The 13,978-nt window shown below is 53.8% G+C and overlaps 2 protein-coding genes and 1 long non-coding RNA gene across 3 annotated transcripts in view; 1 reads left to right on the forward strand and 2 right to left on the reverse strand.

Annotated features, from left to right (window-relative positions):
- Nucleotides 1-418: 418 nt before the first annotated feature.
- LOC115282958 lies at nt 419-5,960 on the reverse strand. Its single transcript, XR_003904823.1, has 2 exons — nt 5,897-5,960; nt 419-826 (listed from the first exon to the last, which is right to left on the reverse strand). It is a non-coding gene; the product is annotated as an uncharacterized LOC115282958 (long non-coding RNA).
- A 160-nt stretch (nt 5,961-6,120) lies between these two features.
- On the forward strand, nt 6,121-13,151 carry GRN (granulin precursor). Its single transcript, XM_029928594.1, has 13 exons — nt 6,121-6,199; nt 9,084-9,228; nt 9,358-9,483; nt 9,594-9,678; nt 10,146-10,258; nt 10,351-10,486; nt 10,609-10,703; nt 10,917-11,040; nt 11,313-11,410; nt 11,501-11,746; nt 11,996-12,229; nt 12,333-12,563; nt 12,667-13,151. Exons 2-13 carry the CDS (start codon nt 9,091-9,093, stop codon nt 12,802-12,804), a joined length of 1,764 nt encoding a protein of 587 aa, XP_029784454.1. The 5' UTR covers nt 6,121-6,199; nt 9,084-9,090; the 3' UTR covers nt 12,805-13,151.
- A 622-nt stretch (nt 13,152-13,773) lies between these two features.
- The window catches only part of FAM171A2 (family with sequence similarity 171 member A2), a gene marked incomplete at its 5' end in the record, with an annotated part of 8,371 nt that continues 8,166 nt past the window's right edge, over nt 13,774-13,978 (reverse strand). The window contains one exon of the mRNA XM_029927055.1: nt 13,774-13,967. Within this exon, the coding sequence (XP_029782915.1) occupies nt 13,774-13,967 (194 nt within the window). The remainder of the gene's footprint in view (nt 13,968-13,978) is intronic.

A 13,978-nucleotide genomic window follows, 5' to 3' on the forward strand; every position in this document is an offset into this window, starting at 1 on the left:
AGGCGCCCACAATTGCTCACCCCAAGGTGACTCAGGCAGGAAGGGGAAGAAGGAGGTGTGAGTGAGGAGAGGCTGTCTCTGTGCCCTCGCTCCAACCTTAATCTTCAGGGCTGCCAGATCTGGCAAATAAAAGTGCAAGATGCCCAGTTAAACTTGAATTTCAGACATACAGTGAGTAGTTTTTAAGTGTACGTGTGTCTCAAATACTGCATGAGATGTACTTATACTAAAAAAAATTTCCAGGTCGTCTGGGTGGCTCAGTTGGTTAAGTGTCTGACTTCGGCTTGGGTCATGATCTTGTGGTCTGGGAGTTCAAGCCCCGAGTCGGGCTCTGTGCTGTCAGCCTGGAGCCTGCTTCTTATTCTGTGTCTCTGTTCCTTTCCCGCTCACACTACTGTCTCCCTCTCTCAAAAATAAATAAACGTTAAAAAATTATTTTAATAAAAAATTTCATTTCTAGTCTAGATTCAAAAGTAATTGGGAATCCTATGTTTTATCTGGCAACTCAGGAGCTTGAGGGGAAAGGCCCGACCCCTGGGGCCCTTGTGGCTCTTCTGTGGGGACAGAACGGTGACTCCTAATGAAGACGATCCAGCAGGGCGATTGGAAGAATCAGGGAGAGGCTGAGAGAAGTGGAAGGAAGGGAAGCGGGGGAAGCTGCCTGTATCCTTGATCCAGACCACCGCCTCCGAAACAGCTGTGGGACCGCCTGGAGCAAGCTCTCTGCCAGGGAGACACGTCGGGACCTCTCCATGCCAGGCTTCTCGGTGGACCTCCTGTCACTTCCAGTGCCTCATTACTGGCACCTGAGGTCATCCATCGGGGGCTGTAGAAGGAATAGCAACAGACCATATTTACAGAACATATTTATAACGTCAGAGACAAGAGGAGGGGGAAAAGGCAGAAGCCACACAGGAAAAGATGAATCGCTATATTCCAGATGACATAACAAACATACAACTTCTGGCCACAAAAGAAAACATAAACAGGGGTGCCTGGGAGGCTCGGTCAGTTAAAGTACGACTTCAGCTCAGATCATGGTCTCAGAGTTTGTGAGTTCAAGCCCCACATCGGGCTCTCTTCTGTCAGTGCAGAGCCCACTTCAAATCCTCTGTCCCTGCCCCCTCTTCTCTTCCCCCGCTCTCTCTGTCTCGAAAATAAACATCAAAAAAACCCGATAAACAACAATAAAAGACAAATGACGATTGAGAGTAGATGTCTGCAACATATAAAATATCCAGAATCCATAAAGAGCTCCCAAAATTCAACAAGAAAAAGATAAACACTGAAGAAAAATAAAGAATAATGTGATGGTTAGTTTTATGTGTCAACTTGGTGGATGTTTTTTGAGGAGATAAACATTTAAATTGATAGATTTTGGCTAAAGCCAGTCGTCGCCAAAATGTGGGTAGGTTTCATCCAGTCAGTCGAAGGCCTGAATAGAACACAAGAAACTGGCCTTTCCAAGCAAGGAGAAATTCTCCAGCGGCTGGAGATTGGATCTCATCTGTGCCGTTGGCTCTTTTGACTCTATTCAAAAGAGTAGACCCACTTCTGGCCCACACTTCAGATTTTGGACTTATTAGCTTCCATAACCATATGAGCCAATTCTATATAATTTTATATTAAATCTTCATATACACATCAATCGTTTCTGTTTCTCTAGAGAACCCGAATACAAATAAGAACAGGCAATTCACAGAAGAAATACAGATGCAGAATAAGCATATGAAAAAATGCTCAGCTTCCCTAGAGATTGAGGAAATGCAGGTAAAACAACCATGGAATATCTTTTGTCATTATATTGGCAAAACATCTTTTTTTTAAATGTTTATTTATTTATTTTGAGAGAGAGAGACAGAGAGTAAGCAGTGGAAGGGCAGAGGGAAAAGGAGACAGAGAATCCCAAGCAGGCTCTGCACTGTGAGCACAGAGCCCAATGCTAGGCTCAAACTCACAAACCATGAATGAGATCATGACCTGAGCCAAAATCAAGGGTCAGATGCTTAACTGACTGAGCCACCCCAGTGCCCTGGCAAAACATCTTTTAAAATGTCAGAGTTAATGTTGGTGAGTATATGGAAAATAAGTTTCCCCAAATACTGTGACTGGGAGTGTAAACTGGAAAAATTTTAAAGCAATTTGGCAGTAACATTTCAAATGTGCATATCCTTGGGGCACCTGGGTGGCTCAGTAGGTTAAGTGTCCAACTTGGGCTCAGGTCATGATCTCGCCATTTGTGAGTTTGAGCCCTGCGTCAGGCTCTGTGCTGATAGCTCAGAGCCTGGAGCTTGCTTCAGATTCTGTGTCTCCCTCTTTCTGCTCCTCACCTGCTCATGCTGTCTCTTTCAAAAATAAATAAACACTAAAAAATTAGAAAAAAACCCCAAATGTGCTTATCCTTTATCCAGCAATGTTACTTTTAGGGATTTGACCCCCACATGAGCACTCAAAAACATGTTCACACATATCTATTGCATAAATATTTGCAACTACAGAAAAATGGAAACACACAAGGTCCCTTAAATGAGACTGGTTAAGCAAACTATGTAGCATCTATAGTGTGGAATAGTTGGCAACTGTCAAAAAGAAACTGAAAAATAATGTAAAGACATCCCACGTTCATGGATAAGAAGACTTAATAACTATTGTTATGTTATTGACCCAAATTGACCTATAGATTCATTGCATTGCCTATCAAAATCTCAGCTGTCATCTTGCAGAAACAGATGCTAAAATTCACATAGAAATTTGAGGAACTCAGAATAGTCAAAACAATTTTGAAAAAGAAGTTGGAGGACCGCTTCTTCTTCCAATTTCGAAACTTGCTACAAAACTATAGTAATCAAGACAATGTGGTATTGGCATAAGGACAGATGTATAGATCGATGGAATAGAATTGAGAGTCTAGAAGTAAACTCTTACATTTAGTCAACTGATTTTATCAAAATTAAAAAGCACATTGTCTGGCCAAAGGGGGCTGGGAGGGCTCAGAGTGGATGGAGGGCACTGCAGGGTAAACAAAGAGGTTGGGCTGAGTGTGGGGCAGGGAGAGAAGACAAACAGCTGAACTCAGGAGTGGTGGCAGCCGGCAGTGGGGGAGGGGCGGGGGGGGGGATTGTGCAGCAGCGCTGCTCAGCCTGGGGAGAAAGTGAGGTTCCTTCTGAGAATGGGGCAAATGGGGATGGACCCTTTGATGTCCTATCTCTTTGTGACTGGAAATTTCTTTTCAGTTGCTTCTTTTCAGTCCTCCCTGTTCAAAAAACGATGCAACCTCCTTAAAAGCAAAAATCAGAGGGAGAGAGATTTCTAAATTGGAGGGTTTATTTTTTATTTTTAATTAAAAATTTTTAATGTTTTATTTATTTTTGATACAGAGAGAGACAGAGCATGAGAGGGGGAGGGTCAGAGAGAGAGGGAGACACAGAATCTGAAGCAGGCTCCAGGCTCTGAGCTAGCTGTCAGCACAGAGCCTGACATGAGGCTCAAACCCACGAACATGAGATCTGACCTAAGCCAAAGTTGGAGGCTTAACCGACTGAGCGACCCAGTTGCCTCTAAATTGGAGGGTTTAAAGACACTGGTGTATTGAGGAATGTGAAAGATGTTCTGCAGTTTTGGGGGAATTGTACCCTATCCACTGAAGTGGAGTTTCACTGTATCCATTTTAACAAATAAATGCATTTTGTTTATAGTAAATATATTTTACATTTCTTTGCCATAGTAACCAGAGTAACTGCATATGATTCACATTTTTCTAAAGTTTGGACTTATACGTTATTAATGACCTTGTCCTTTGAGAGTGATACCCACAGGGCCCATCGACTTATCCGGGACCGTTCACCCCTACACCCAATGTCTGCAGGACGTTGAGCTTCTAACTCCTTCAGTCTGTCTTTTGCATTTTTTTTCTGTTGAATGGTTTTAATCCATGCTAAACTCAAAGCGACTGCTTCTAAAAACTTCAGTGCACACATCTCCTGGTACTTCTGTAATCTACTGTTGCTGGGAAATCAGATAATATTTATTAAAAATATATGAAATAAGTGGGGTGCTTAGCTGGCTTAGTTGGTAGAGCATGCAACTCTTGACCTCGGGGTGCTATAGAGCGCCATGTCTGTGTGTATGTGTATATACAAATATTATAATGTGTATAAAAGCTGTGTGAAGGAAACTTTGAGCTCTTTCTGAAAGATGACTTATGATTGTTTGGAGAGGGTTTCTCAATGTCAGGACTACTGACATTTCAGGCAGGATGATTTTTGTGGTGGGGGCTGTCCTTTGCATTATAGGATGTTTAGCTGCATCCCTGGCCTCTGCCTACTAGATGCCAGTAGCACCTCCCCCTTGTTGTGACAACCCAGAATATCCCGGCACACTGCCAAATGTCCCTGGTGTGCAAACTGCTCCTTTAAGGATACTTTTCGTGATACTTGTTTCAATCACTCTAGGTTTTTACCCCCCCTTGCGTTTATTATTATTTTTTTAATATTTTGAGGAGAGACAGAGTGTGAGTGGGGGAGGGGGAGAGAGAGAGAGAGAGAGAGAGAGAGAGAGAGAGAGAGAGAGAATCTAAAGCAGGCTCTGAGCTAATAGCACAAGCAGACGTGAGGCTCGAACCCACGAACTGTGAAATCATGACCTGAGCTGAAGTTGGACACTTAACTGACTGAGCCACCCAGGTGCCCCACCCTGCGTTTATTTTTTAAATGGTTCTGTGTAGTCGTGCTTAATAGGTTCATTTCTTGAGGAGTCTAACATTTCATGAAAAGTGTGTGTGCACGCACTTTGTTAGCGGAAGCATGAGCTATCCCCCCTCGCCTCAGGATACACAGGGAGAAAACTTACACAAAGGTCACCAGCGAGCAGAATCTTGACTCTCAGCTGGCGCCTCCCTCACTCCCCAGGCCCCCTCTAGCCCCAGGCTGAGCACCGCTGCTGCACAATCCCCGCCCCCCCCTCCCCCACTGCAGGCTGCCACCGCCCCTGAGCTGCGCTCTTTCACACTCACCGCAAGCTCTTTGTTTGCCCTACAGTGCACCATTGTGTATAAACAAACACGGTCCTTCCTCCTGGGCCTGGCACGAGGCTTTCTCTGGGCCTCTCCTCTCGCCTGGTGCATCTATCAACCACCTTGGGCTGAGCCAGGCCCTTTGGCACTGGGCGCCTGGCTCTCTTTGCTGGCTAATCTGTTCCGTGTGGTACACTTCTCTCCAAACGGGCCATGTCAGTTCCTGGAAAGCGGGGCTGACTCAAACGAGGAATCCACTTCTACTATGCACCCATCCCCAGCCCAGCCTTATGCCAGGCACCCAACAGCTCCTCAAGCGCATTACGTTGAACTTGGCATTTAATCCCTGCCCAAGGCTGCTCTTCCCATCTGGTTTCCAAAGGCTCTCCCCTCTCCCATCCCCCCACCCCCTTCTAGGCCCTTCTCCAATCCCTCCCCACCTGTCAGTTACAATCCTCCCAGATTCAGCTCAAAAAGCTGCCCTTAAGGTGGAATTAAATCTTTTCCTCCTTGCTGAGAGCCAGCCTATCACCTCTCGCCTACACACATCTGTAATACCTGGCACACGACCTTGCATTTTATGTTAGATCTAACGTGAGCCTGCCTCACCTTCTCCACCCACTCACACCCCGCTGTGAGCACCCTAAAGAAGGGGGCTGAGAACTGTTTCTCCTCGCCCTCCCAATTCTCCTTCAGCGCCTTTGGGGCCTGGCTGCCCAGCATTTAATGAGTTTTTTGTTGAACAGAAAAGAAACAGGTGCACAAATGTCCCTAATCCAGAAACTGACGCCCCGTAAAGATCCTTGAACACACTCCGTTAAGGGGTAGCTCCCTTGTTGGCCAGTGTCCTCAGACGGGCGATGCCCCACCTCGGGGCAAACTCACCAGGCGCCCGCAACCCTGCCGAGCCGGGGCCCCGACGTCACATGATTCTCCAATCACATGATCCCGCAAAAAGTGGGGGAGGGTGGGAAGAGAGACGTAGGGAGGGAGGAACGAGAACTGAGTATGAAAGCAACACAGCTTTCCAGGCTGGCTCCGCCTCTACATGGACCAATAGCCAGTAGAAACGCGACATTCTGGATATCTGGCCAATGGAAATTGAGGTGGGCGGGCCATCGCGCTGCCAGGCCCAAGTCCGGGAGCTTCCCGGTCGCGGCTACCCTGCTAGCACGGAGCGGGTCCCAGGTAAGGAGGGCGGCCGCGCAGATCTCTCGCTTGCTCCTTCCCAGGGGTCTGGCCAAGCGGACATGAGGGCGTGAGATTCTTCCGGAATTTCAGCCGGGAAGCAAGAGAAGACTGGCTTAGAGAAACTCCTTTCGGGATTTCCGATGCACTGGAGGCAGTTTTAAGGGGTGGGAGTAAGTGGTGACTGCAATGACCCTCGTGAAAAAGGGGCTCCCTCCATCTCCAGCATCCCCGGAAGCTGCAGCCCTTCCCCCCAAAGCTAGGGCCACTCTGTTCTTGAGCCGGCTCCGGCCGCGTCCCGGTGCTGGTGGTGGTGTTGGCGGGTGGTCCCCGGCCCCTGGTCCCGCAGCTCAGAGGGCTGCGAGTGGGAACGAGTGGACCCTGGCTCGTTCAAAAGGAGTAGGGACTTGGGAGTGGTGACTGAACCCCTGGGTTGTGTCTGATTCTCCCTTACTTCCTCTGGAGCGGGGTGGGACCAGCTAACTTCCGCCTCTCCCTGCCACTTTCCTGCTCCCTCGCAGTTGGGTTCCCTCACCTTTTGGGAATCTCTCTCCTGACGCTTGGAGTTGGGGGCTGCCACCTAGTGGAGGATGACAGAGCTGGGGGCTTGCAGAGACTGGCTCCGGTCCTCCCTCTCTACTGTGGGCTGGAGTGAGAGAGGCTGCCTTCAGAACCCTACTCAGAGGAGTTAGGCCCCTTCTTCCCCCATCCCTGATCCTGCGTGTGTGTGCACGTCTGTACATGTGTATTCACTAGAAGCACTCGCTATATTCCCTAACCTTAGGACACCAAGGACGGAAAGGATGCATAAATAAGTCACTAGGGTGTTCAATGGTCTGAGATCTTTGCAGACAGGCATCCCTTCTGGCTTAGGCCAGGGTAGCCGGTCGGCCTATGAAGGGTTGAGGCTGGATTCCCAAGAAGCAGGTGGGACCTAGATGCCTTGCCTGGGAGCTGTGGGTGTGGAGGAGAGAGTGAAAGGGGCCAAGGTTCAGGATCAGCAAGTCAGTGGCTTCCTGGAAATGATCTTTGAGCTGGGAATGGGGCACTGAGGAAAGCCAGGTGAGGGAGAGAGGGTGCCAGTGACTGGGTGAGTGTAAGTCCTTGCCACACATGGTGTGCAGTGTCCACCCACGGAGTCATGGGGAAACTGAGGCCCAGAGGCAGGAAGCTACTTTTGAGGCTCTCACGATCCACGTGGCAATTCTAGGACTAGCGCTCAAGTGCAGGATCCAGGAGGCCCCTGCACTGCTCATTTCTGTTCTGCCTTGTCCACCTGCTGGGAAAATGCTTGTCTCCCTCCTATACTTGGACCCCAGGCCTCTAGCGTCCTGGGATTTGAGGTCCATTCCTGGGCACTGTCCATGGTGCCATTTTGTGAAACAGACCCAGGTCCTGTATGTTTTGGAGCCATCAAAGCCTGTCATCTCCATGACTTGATCTAGGACATGGGCATGTTACAGAACATCTCTGAGCCTCAATTTCCTCCTTTGAAAAACAAAGGAAATACTACTTTGGATGGTCCTTGCAAAGAAGAAAGAAAATAATACAGTGTTGTAACTGGCCCATGAGGGGGTCAACAAACATTACTGTTTTTGCTCCTCTAGGAGGGGTAACATCTCCTGGGCCCATCCCATTGAACTAGCAGGGCTGGCTGAGTTTGAGGAAGAGTCATTTAGGAAGTGAGAGGCCCTACAGAGACTGATGATCAGTTTCTTCAGCTGTGGCACCTGGGTGGGCCCATGTGGTCCTCGCCACAAACTGCTGAGTTTTGGCTTTGGGGTAGGGAGAGAAGCAGAGGTTGAGGGTGGTATGATTGAGGAGCCTGAAGGGTCCAGTGGTGTTGGAGGGCACCTTAGAACAGAGGTGTCTCAGAGGCTGGCCCAGCCTGCGCAGCCCCTTCCCTGGGTGCGGTGGGGACAGTCAGCGGGCAGGTGTGGCTGGCCTCTGGGAAAGGCAGCTCAGGTTACACTGACTACCACACTTCCTGTTTCACTTTCTCAACTCAGTGGTTTCCCATGTCATGATGTGACACCCCCACCTCGCCCCCACCAGGCCTTGGCAGGTGTGACGGTGGCATCAGATGAGGAGGCATCTGGAGGGTCTGGCTGGGGTAGTGGAACCCTGGCTTTTCTTCAAGGGGGACTCCCTCTTTGCTCCCCAGCCCAGTCTTCCCATGACTACTGTTGCCTCCTCACCCCCTGGAGGTGCCCATCTCCCTACAGATCAGACCCCCAAATTTTCCTTTTATATGTCTACATCTTTTATTAAAGATTTTATTTATTTTTTTAATGTAATCTCTACATACAACGTGGAGCTCGAACCTGCAACCCTGAGATCGAGTCGTCTGCCCTACTGACAAACCCCTCACACACCTACATCTTTACACACTTACCCCAGAGACTGAGGCATTTGGCCATGTTTTGGGGATGTGGATTTCTTTTTAATGTTTTTACTTATTTTTGAGAGAGAAGGAGACACAGCGTGAGTGGGGGAGGGGCAGAGAGAGGAGACACAGAATCCGAAGCAGGCTTCAGGCTATGAGCTGTCAGCACAGAGCCTGATGCAGGGCTCGAACTCACAAATTGCAATATCGTGACCTGAGCCAAAGTCGGGTGCTCAACTGACTGAGCCACAGATTGACACATGTAGTTGCATCAGTATTCATGCTCATTGCTGTAGGCGTGCTGGTGCATGCGTGACACACATACAGGACATATACAGGAAGCTGAATCTTGGGGCACTCATCTTTTTTTTCTGTGGGGACAAGGAATTGTTGGAGAGGATCAGGTAGCATCTGTCCTTGGCCTGGGCTGGACTGGCCCCAGACTCAAGGGTCACATGGGCTTACGCTGGTTGCCAAGGCCTCTTGGTATTTTTGCAGGCAGACCATGTGGACTCTGGTGAGCTGGGTGGCCTTAGTGGCCGGGCTGGTGGCTGGAACGCAGTGCCCAGATGGTCAGTTCTGCCCTGTGGCCTGCTGCCTGGACCCAGGAGGAGTTGGCTATCGCTGCTGCAATCCTGTTCTGGTGAGCGCCCTTCAACCCAGGCGAGAGCTGGCAGCCTGGGATTTCCCGAAAGGTCACCTTAGTTTGGCCAGAGAAGGGGGCCGAGCTTGGATCCTTCGGCTTATCGTCTCCTCTCACTTCACTTTCCAGGGCAAGGGGCCCACAGCGCTGAGCAGGCACCTGGGCAGACCCTGCCAGATAGATGCCCATTGCTCTCCTGGCTACTCCTGCCTCCTCACCATCTCGGGGACCTCCAGCTGCTGCCCGTTCCCAGAGGTGAGGGCACCATTAGCTCAAAAGAGGGGCTCAAGTCTACATTTAGACGTTTCCTCCACTTGCCCCAGGTAAAAAGGCCTTGCCAATGCAGGCGTCTCTGTGTCCCACAGGCTGTGTCGTGTGGTGACGGCCGCCACTGCTGCCCACGGGGCTACCACTGCAGCGCTGACGGGCGGTCCTGCTTCCAAAGAGCAGGTGCGGCAGGGGTGGAGGTGGAGGGCAGGCAGATGGGTGGCATGTGGAGACTGGACTGCCCAGGAACCCAGCCATCTGGGTGACCTGATTCCTGACCTTGTGTCCTCATTCCTGTGGCATCTGTATGAAGCCACGCCTTTGCTCTGGACAGAGGGGCACACTAGGCTAGGAAGGGGCAGGGGAGGATGCCAGTCTCCAGGCCCGGGGCCAGGCACTGGGAGGGTGGAGAGAGGCCAAGCTGGGCTGGTTGAAGGCCAACCCAGGCAGTGGATGTCCCTGCCCTGTGCCGTGTTGCTGAGGCAATGACTGGCTTGTGGGGAGAGGGGGTTGGGGTGCCTTGGAGAACACCCAGCCCCCTAGCCCCCCGTAGCCAGGCCTGCAGGCCCTGGTGCCAGCCGCCCCTTGAGTGATGGGTGTAATGGTTTTCACGGACTGGGTTGGCGAATCCTGGGTCATCCTGTCCACAGATACCAACCCCTTGGGTGCTGTCCAGTGCCCCGATGGCCGGTTCGAATGCCCCAACTCCTCCACGTGCTGCACGATGTTAGATGGATCCTGGGGGTGCTGCCCCATGCCCCAGGTAACAGCTTGGGGAAGATGGGGGGCGGGGCAGTAGGGGCAGAACAAGGGGCTGGAGGGAGCAAAGACAGCATCAGAAGCATCTCTCGTCAGGCTTCTTGCTGTGAAGACAAGGTGCACTGCTGCCCCCACGGTACCTCCTGTGACCTGGCTCACGCCCGCTGCCTCACAGCCACAGGCACCCACCCCTTGGCAAAGAAGATCCCTGCACAGAGGAGTAACCGGGCAGGTTAGGAGGTGGGAGACACGGGGGTTGGGGGTTGAAAGTGGGGCGAGGCCTCATCTCGCTCCCAGCTGGGGAAGAATTCCCCCACCATCTTGGCTGCCCGGCACATCTTTCTCCCCTTCCAGTGGTCCTGTGCCCCGACGCACAGTCCCAGTGCCCCGATGGCTCTACCTGCTGCGAACTGCCTAGTGGGAAGTACGGCTGCTGCCCGATACCTAATGTGAGTGAGAGTCTGTGTGCCCGTAGCCACCCAGCCTGGACACCTGAGGACTCCAGGGGGTGGGGCCGGCTGGCAGGCTGTTGGGAGCCTGGCTGCTCAGGATTCGAGCTGCCCCCTAGCGGGGGATTGAGTCAGTGTCTGCTGTCTCCTGGCTGCTCCCTGAGAGCTGACTGAGACCAGAAGTCACAAAGCCCTTCCCCCACCCCCACCCAGGCCGTCTGCTGCTCGGACCACCTGCACTGTTGTCCCCAGGACACCGTGTGTGACTTGGTCCAGAGCAAGTGCCTCTCCAAGGAGAACGCTACGGACCTCCTCACCAAGCTGCCAGCGGACACAGGTACCAGAATCCGGCCACGGACCCCATTCCACCTGCACCGTGCGCAGCAGCCCTCTGCCAAATTGTCCTGGGAACAGATACGGCGCTGGGGGACTGATGGCCACATGGGTCCCATGGGGCAGGTACAGCCCCTTTCCTCCATGCTGGTCGTTGCCTTTGGATCACTGCGGGGGCAGCCTAAATGCCCTCTCCATCCTCAACATCTGGTTCTAGGTTTGGGTACCCCAAGGGCTCCCAGTGCCACTGCTGACCTGTTCTTGTACTCCTCACAGTGCAGGAGGTGAAGTGTGACATGGAGGTGAGCTGCCCAGATGGCTACACCTGCTGCCGCCTACAGTCAGGGGCCTGGGGCTGCTGCCCTTTTGCTCAGGTACCCAGGAGTAGTGGGTGGGCTGGACTAAGCAGAAGGCGGCAGCAAGCTGAGCCCCTATGCCCACTGTCCCCTGTCCATCTACCCTAGGCTGTGTGCTGTGAGGACCATGTACACTGCTGCCCAGCCGGGTTCAAATGTGACACGGCGAAGGGCACCTGTGAGCAGCAGGCCCAGCAGGCACCCTGGATGGTACAGGCCCTTGCCCACCTCCACCTGCCGAAACCCCAGGCCATGGAGGACGATGTCCCTTGTGATAACGTCACGAGCTGTCCCTCCTCCAATACCTGCTGTCGACTCGAATCTGGGGAGTGGGGCTGCTGTCCTGCCCCAGAGGTGTGTGGGGAGGGGGACAGCTCGGGGGTGGGGGGACAGTGTCTTGGCCTGGGTGGGTTTGCTTAGCCTCCTGTTGCTTTGCTCCTCTGTCCCCTGTCTGGCCCATGGCTAGCACACCAGCTCTGTCAGATTCCATCCCAGCCCGAGTCGCTGGGAGGAGGGGCGGGAGGAGGGGTAGGCTGGGGCTTTCCGTCCCACACAGTAGCTTCCTAGACCATCCTTTTCTGCCACTCCCCTGCCCCCCCACAGGCTGTCTGCTGCTCAGACCACAAGCATTGCTGCCCGCATGGCTATACCTGCTTGGCTGAGGGGCAGTGTCAGAGAGGGAAGAAGGTGGTGACTGGATTGGAGAAGATGCCTGCCCGCCGGCGTTCCCTGTCTCACCGCAGAGACACGGGCTGTGACCAGCACACCAGCTGCCCAGTGGGGCAGACCTGCTGCCCAAGTCTGAGTGGGGGCTGGGCCTGCTGCCAGTTGCCTCATGTGAGTACCCACCCGCCTGCCTCGGGGAGCGGGGGGCAGGGAGCGGTGCTGAGGCCTCCCGGGGAGAAGGGGAGGGCCTTCAATGCCACTCTGTCCCTCCCAGGCTGTGTGCTGTGAGGACCGCCAGCACTGCTGCCCGGCTGGGTACACCTGCAACGTGAAGGCCCGGTCCTGTGAGAAGGAGGCCGGCTCTGCCCACCTTGCTGCCCACCTGGCCCGTGGCCCTCGCATGGGTGTGGGGAATGTGGAATGTGGGGACCGCCACTTTTGCCATGATAACCAGACCTGCTGCCGGGATAGCCAAGGGGGCTGGGCCTGCTGTCCCTATCGCCAGGTCAGTGCCACCTCTCCCCCAGTGTCCGCCCCTCCCAGGCTGGGTGTTCGTGGGAGCCGGGTCCTGCTGTGTCGAGATCTGACTCCCCTCTCTGGCCATCCAGGGAACCTGCTGTGCAGATCAGCGTCACTGCTGTCCTGCTGGCTTCCGATGTGGGGCCAAGGGCAGCAAGTGTCTTCGCAAGGAGAGCCTGAGCTGGGACATGCCTTTGAAGGACCCAGCCCCGAGACCCCTGCTGTGAGGAGAGACTGAGGACTGAAGACACCTCGCAGCCCTCGGGACCCTGCTCGGAGGGTGCCCACTGCTCAGGCCTCCCCAGCACCTCTCCCCCCACTGAATTCTCCCGGATTCCCCCATACTGAGTCCCTCCCCCCTTCATGGCAAGGGGGGCCTCAATCTAAGGCCTTCCCTGTCTCTAGGAGGGCTGTGGCGAAAGCCATGTTACAAGCTGCCATCCTCTCCTCCAGTTTCCGTGGAGCCTGTGGCCAGGTGCTCTTCCCTATCCACAGGTGTGTGTGTGTGTGTGTGTGTGTGTGTATGTATGTGTGTGCGCGTGTGTGCTGCAGTAAAGTTTGTACACTTTCTTAATAGTGTCTGATTTGGCCGCCCTGCCTGCCCCGCACTGCGCAAGGGCCCCTGGCCCATATCCACATTCCCCAACCCCACAGAAAGACCCACACGGAGTTAATCTCACCAGTTTTATATTTGCTGTTACCCACAGCAATCCCATCACATTACCCTCTAGTCCCCAGAGCTGCCCCAGCCACCAGCCCTGTGACCTAGTAGCCCAGAGGTGGGCTAGTCAGCAAGCAGCATCCCCTCCCCTCCCGGGGGTCCACAGAGAAGGCCCCCTCCCTTCCCAGCCCTCACACTAGCTGCTGAGGTCGGTTGCCCCTTCCTGTTTTCCCACAATAGATCTTTCTATGTACAACCACGTTTATACAGGCACTGCTGCCCCCCACCCAGCCCTCCTTCCCCAGCACCTCCCGGATGGGAGCCTGGATCCCTCCCACCTCCCTCTCGGAGGCCAACACGGGTCCCTCCCGAGACATTACCCAGCACATACCACTGGACAGCTCCGCAGGCCCCTGGGCGCCTCTCCAGGTGGGGGACTGGAGGCTAAGGGCGCCGGCCCCCGCGGGCCCCCGCGGCACGCACCCTCGGGGAGGGCCCGGGTGGAGGGGACGGGGCGGGAGGCGGGGCCGGGGCGCTACTTGACGTTGAACACCATGAGGGGCCGCTCCTCCCGCCGCTGCCAAGGGCTCTTCTTGTCGCCCGCCTCGTCGCCCACCTCCGCCCCCAGCTCGTCCTCCGGGCTGGTGAGCGAGTCGCGCCGCAGCTCGCTGGCGCTGCTGCGGGAACTGTCCCCGCGGCTGCGGCCCCGACCCCGGGGCACCGTGGCCGCTCGGCCCTCG

The sequence above is a fragment of the Suricata suricatta genome, chromosome 17, assembly GCF_006229205.1.
Source record: "Suricata suricatta isolate VVHF042 chromosome 17, meerkat_22Aug2017_6uvM2_HiC, whole genome shotgun sequence".
Lineage (NCBI taxonomy): Eukaryota > Metazoa > Chordata > Mammalia > Carnivora > Herpestidae > Suricata > Suricata suricatta.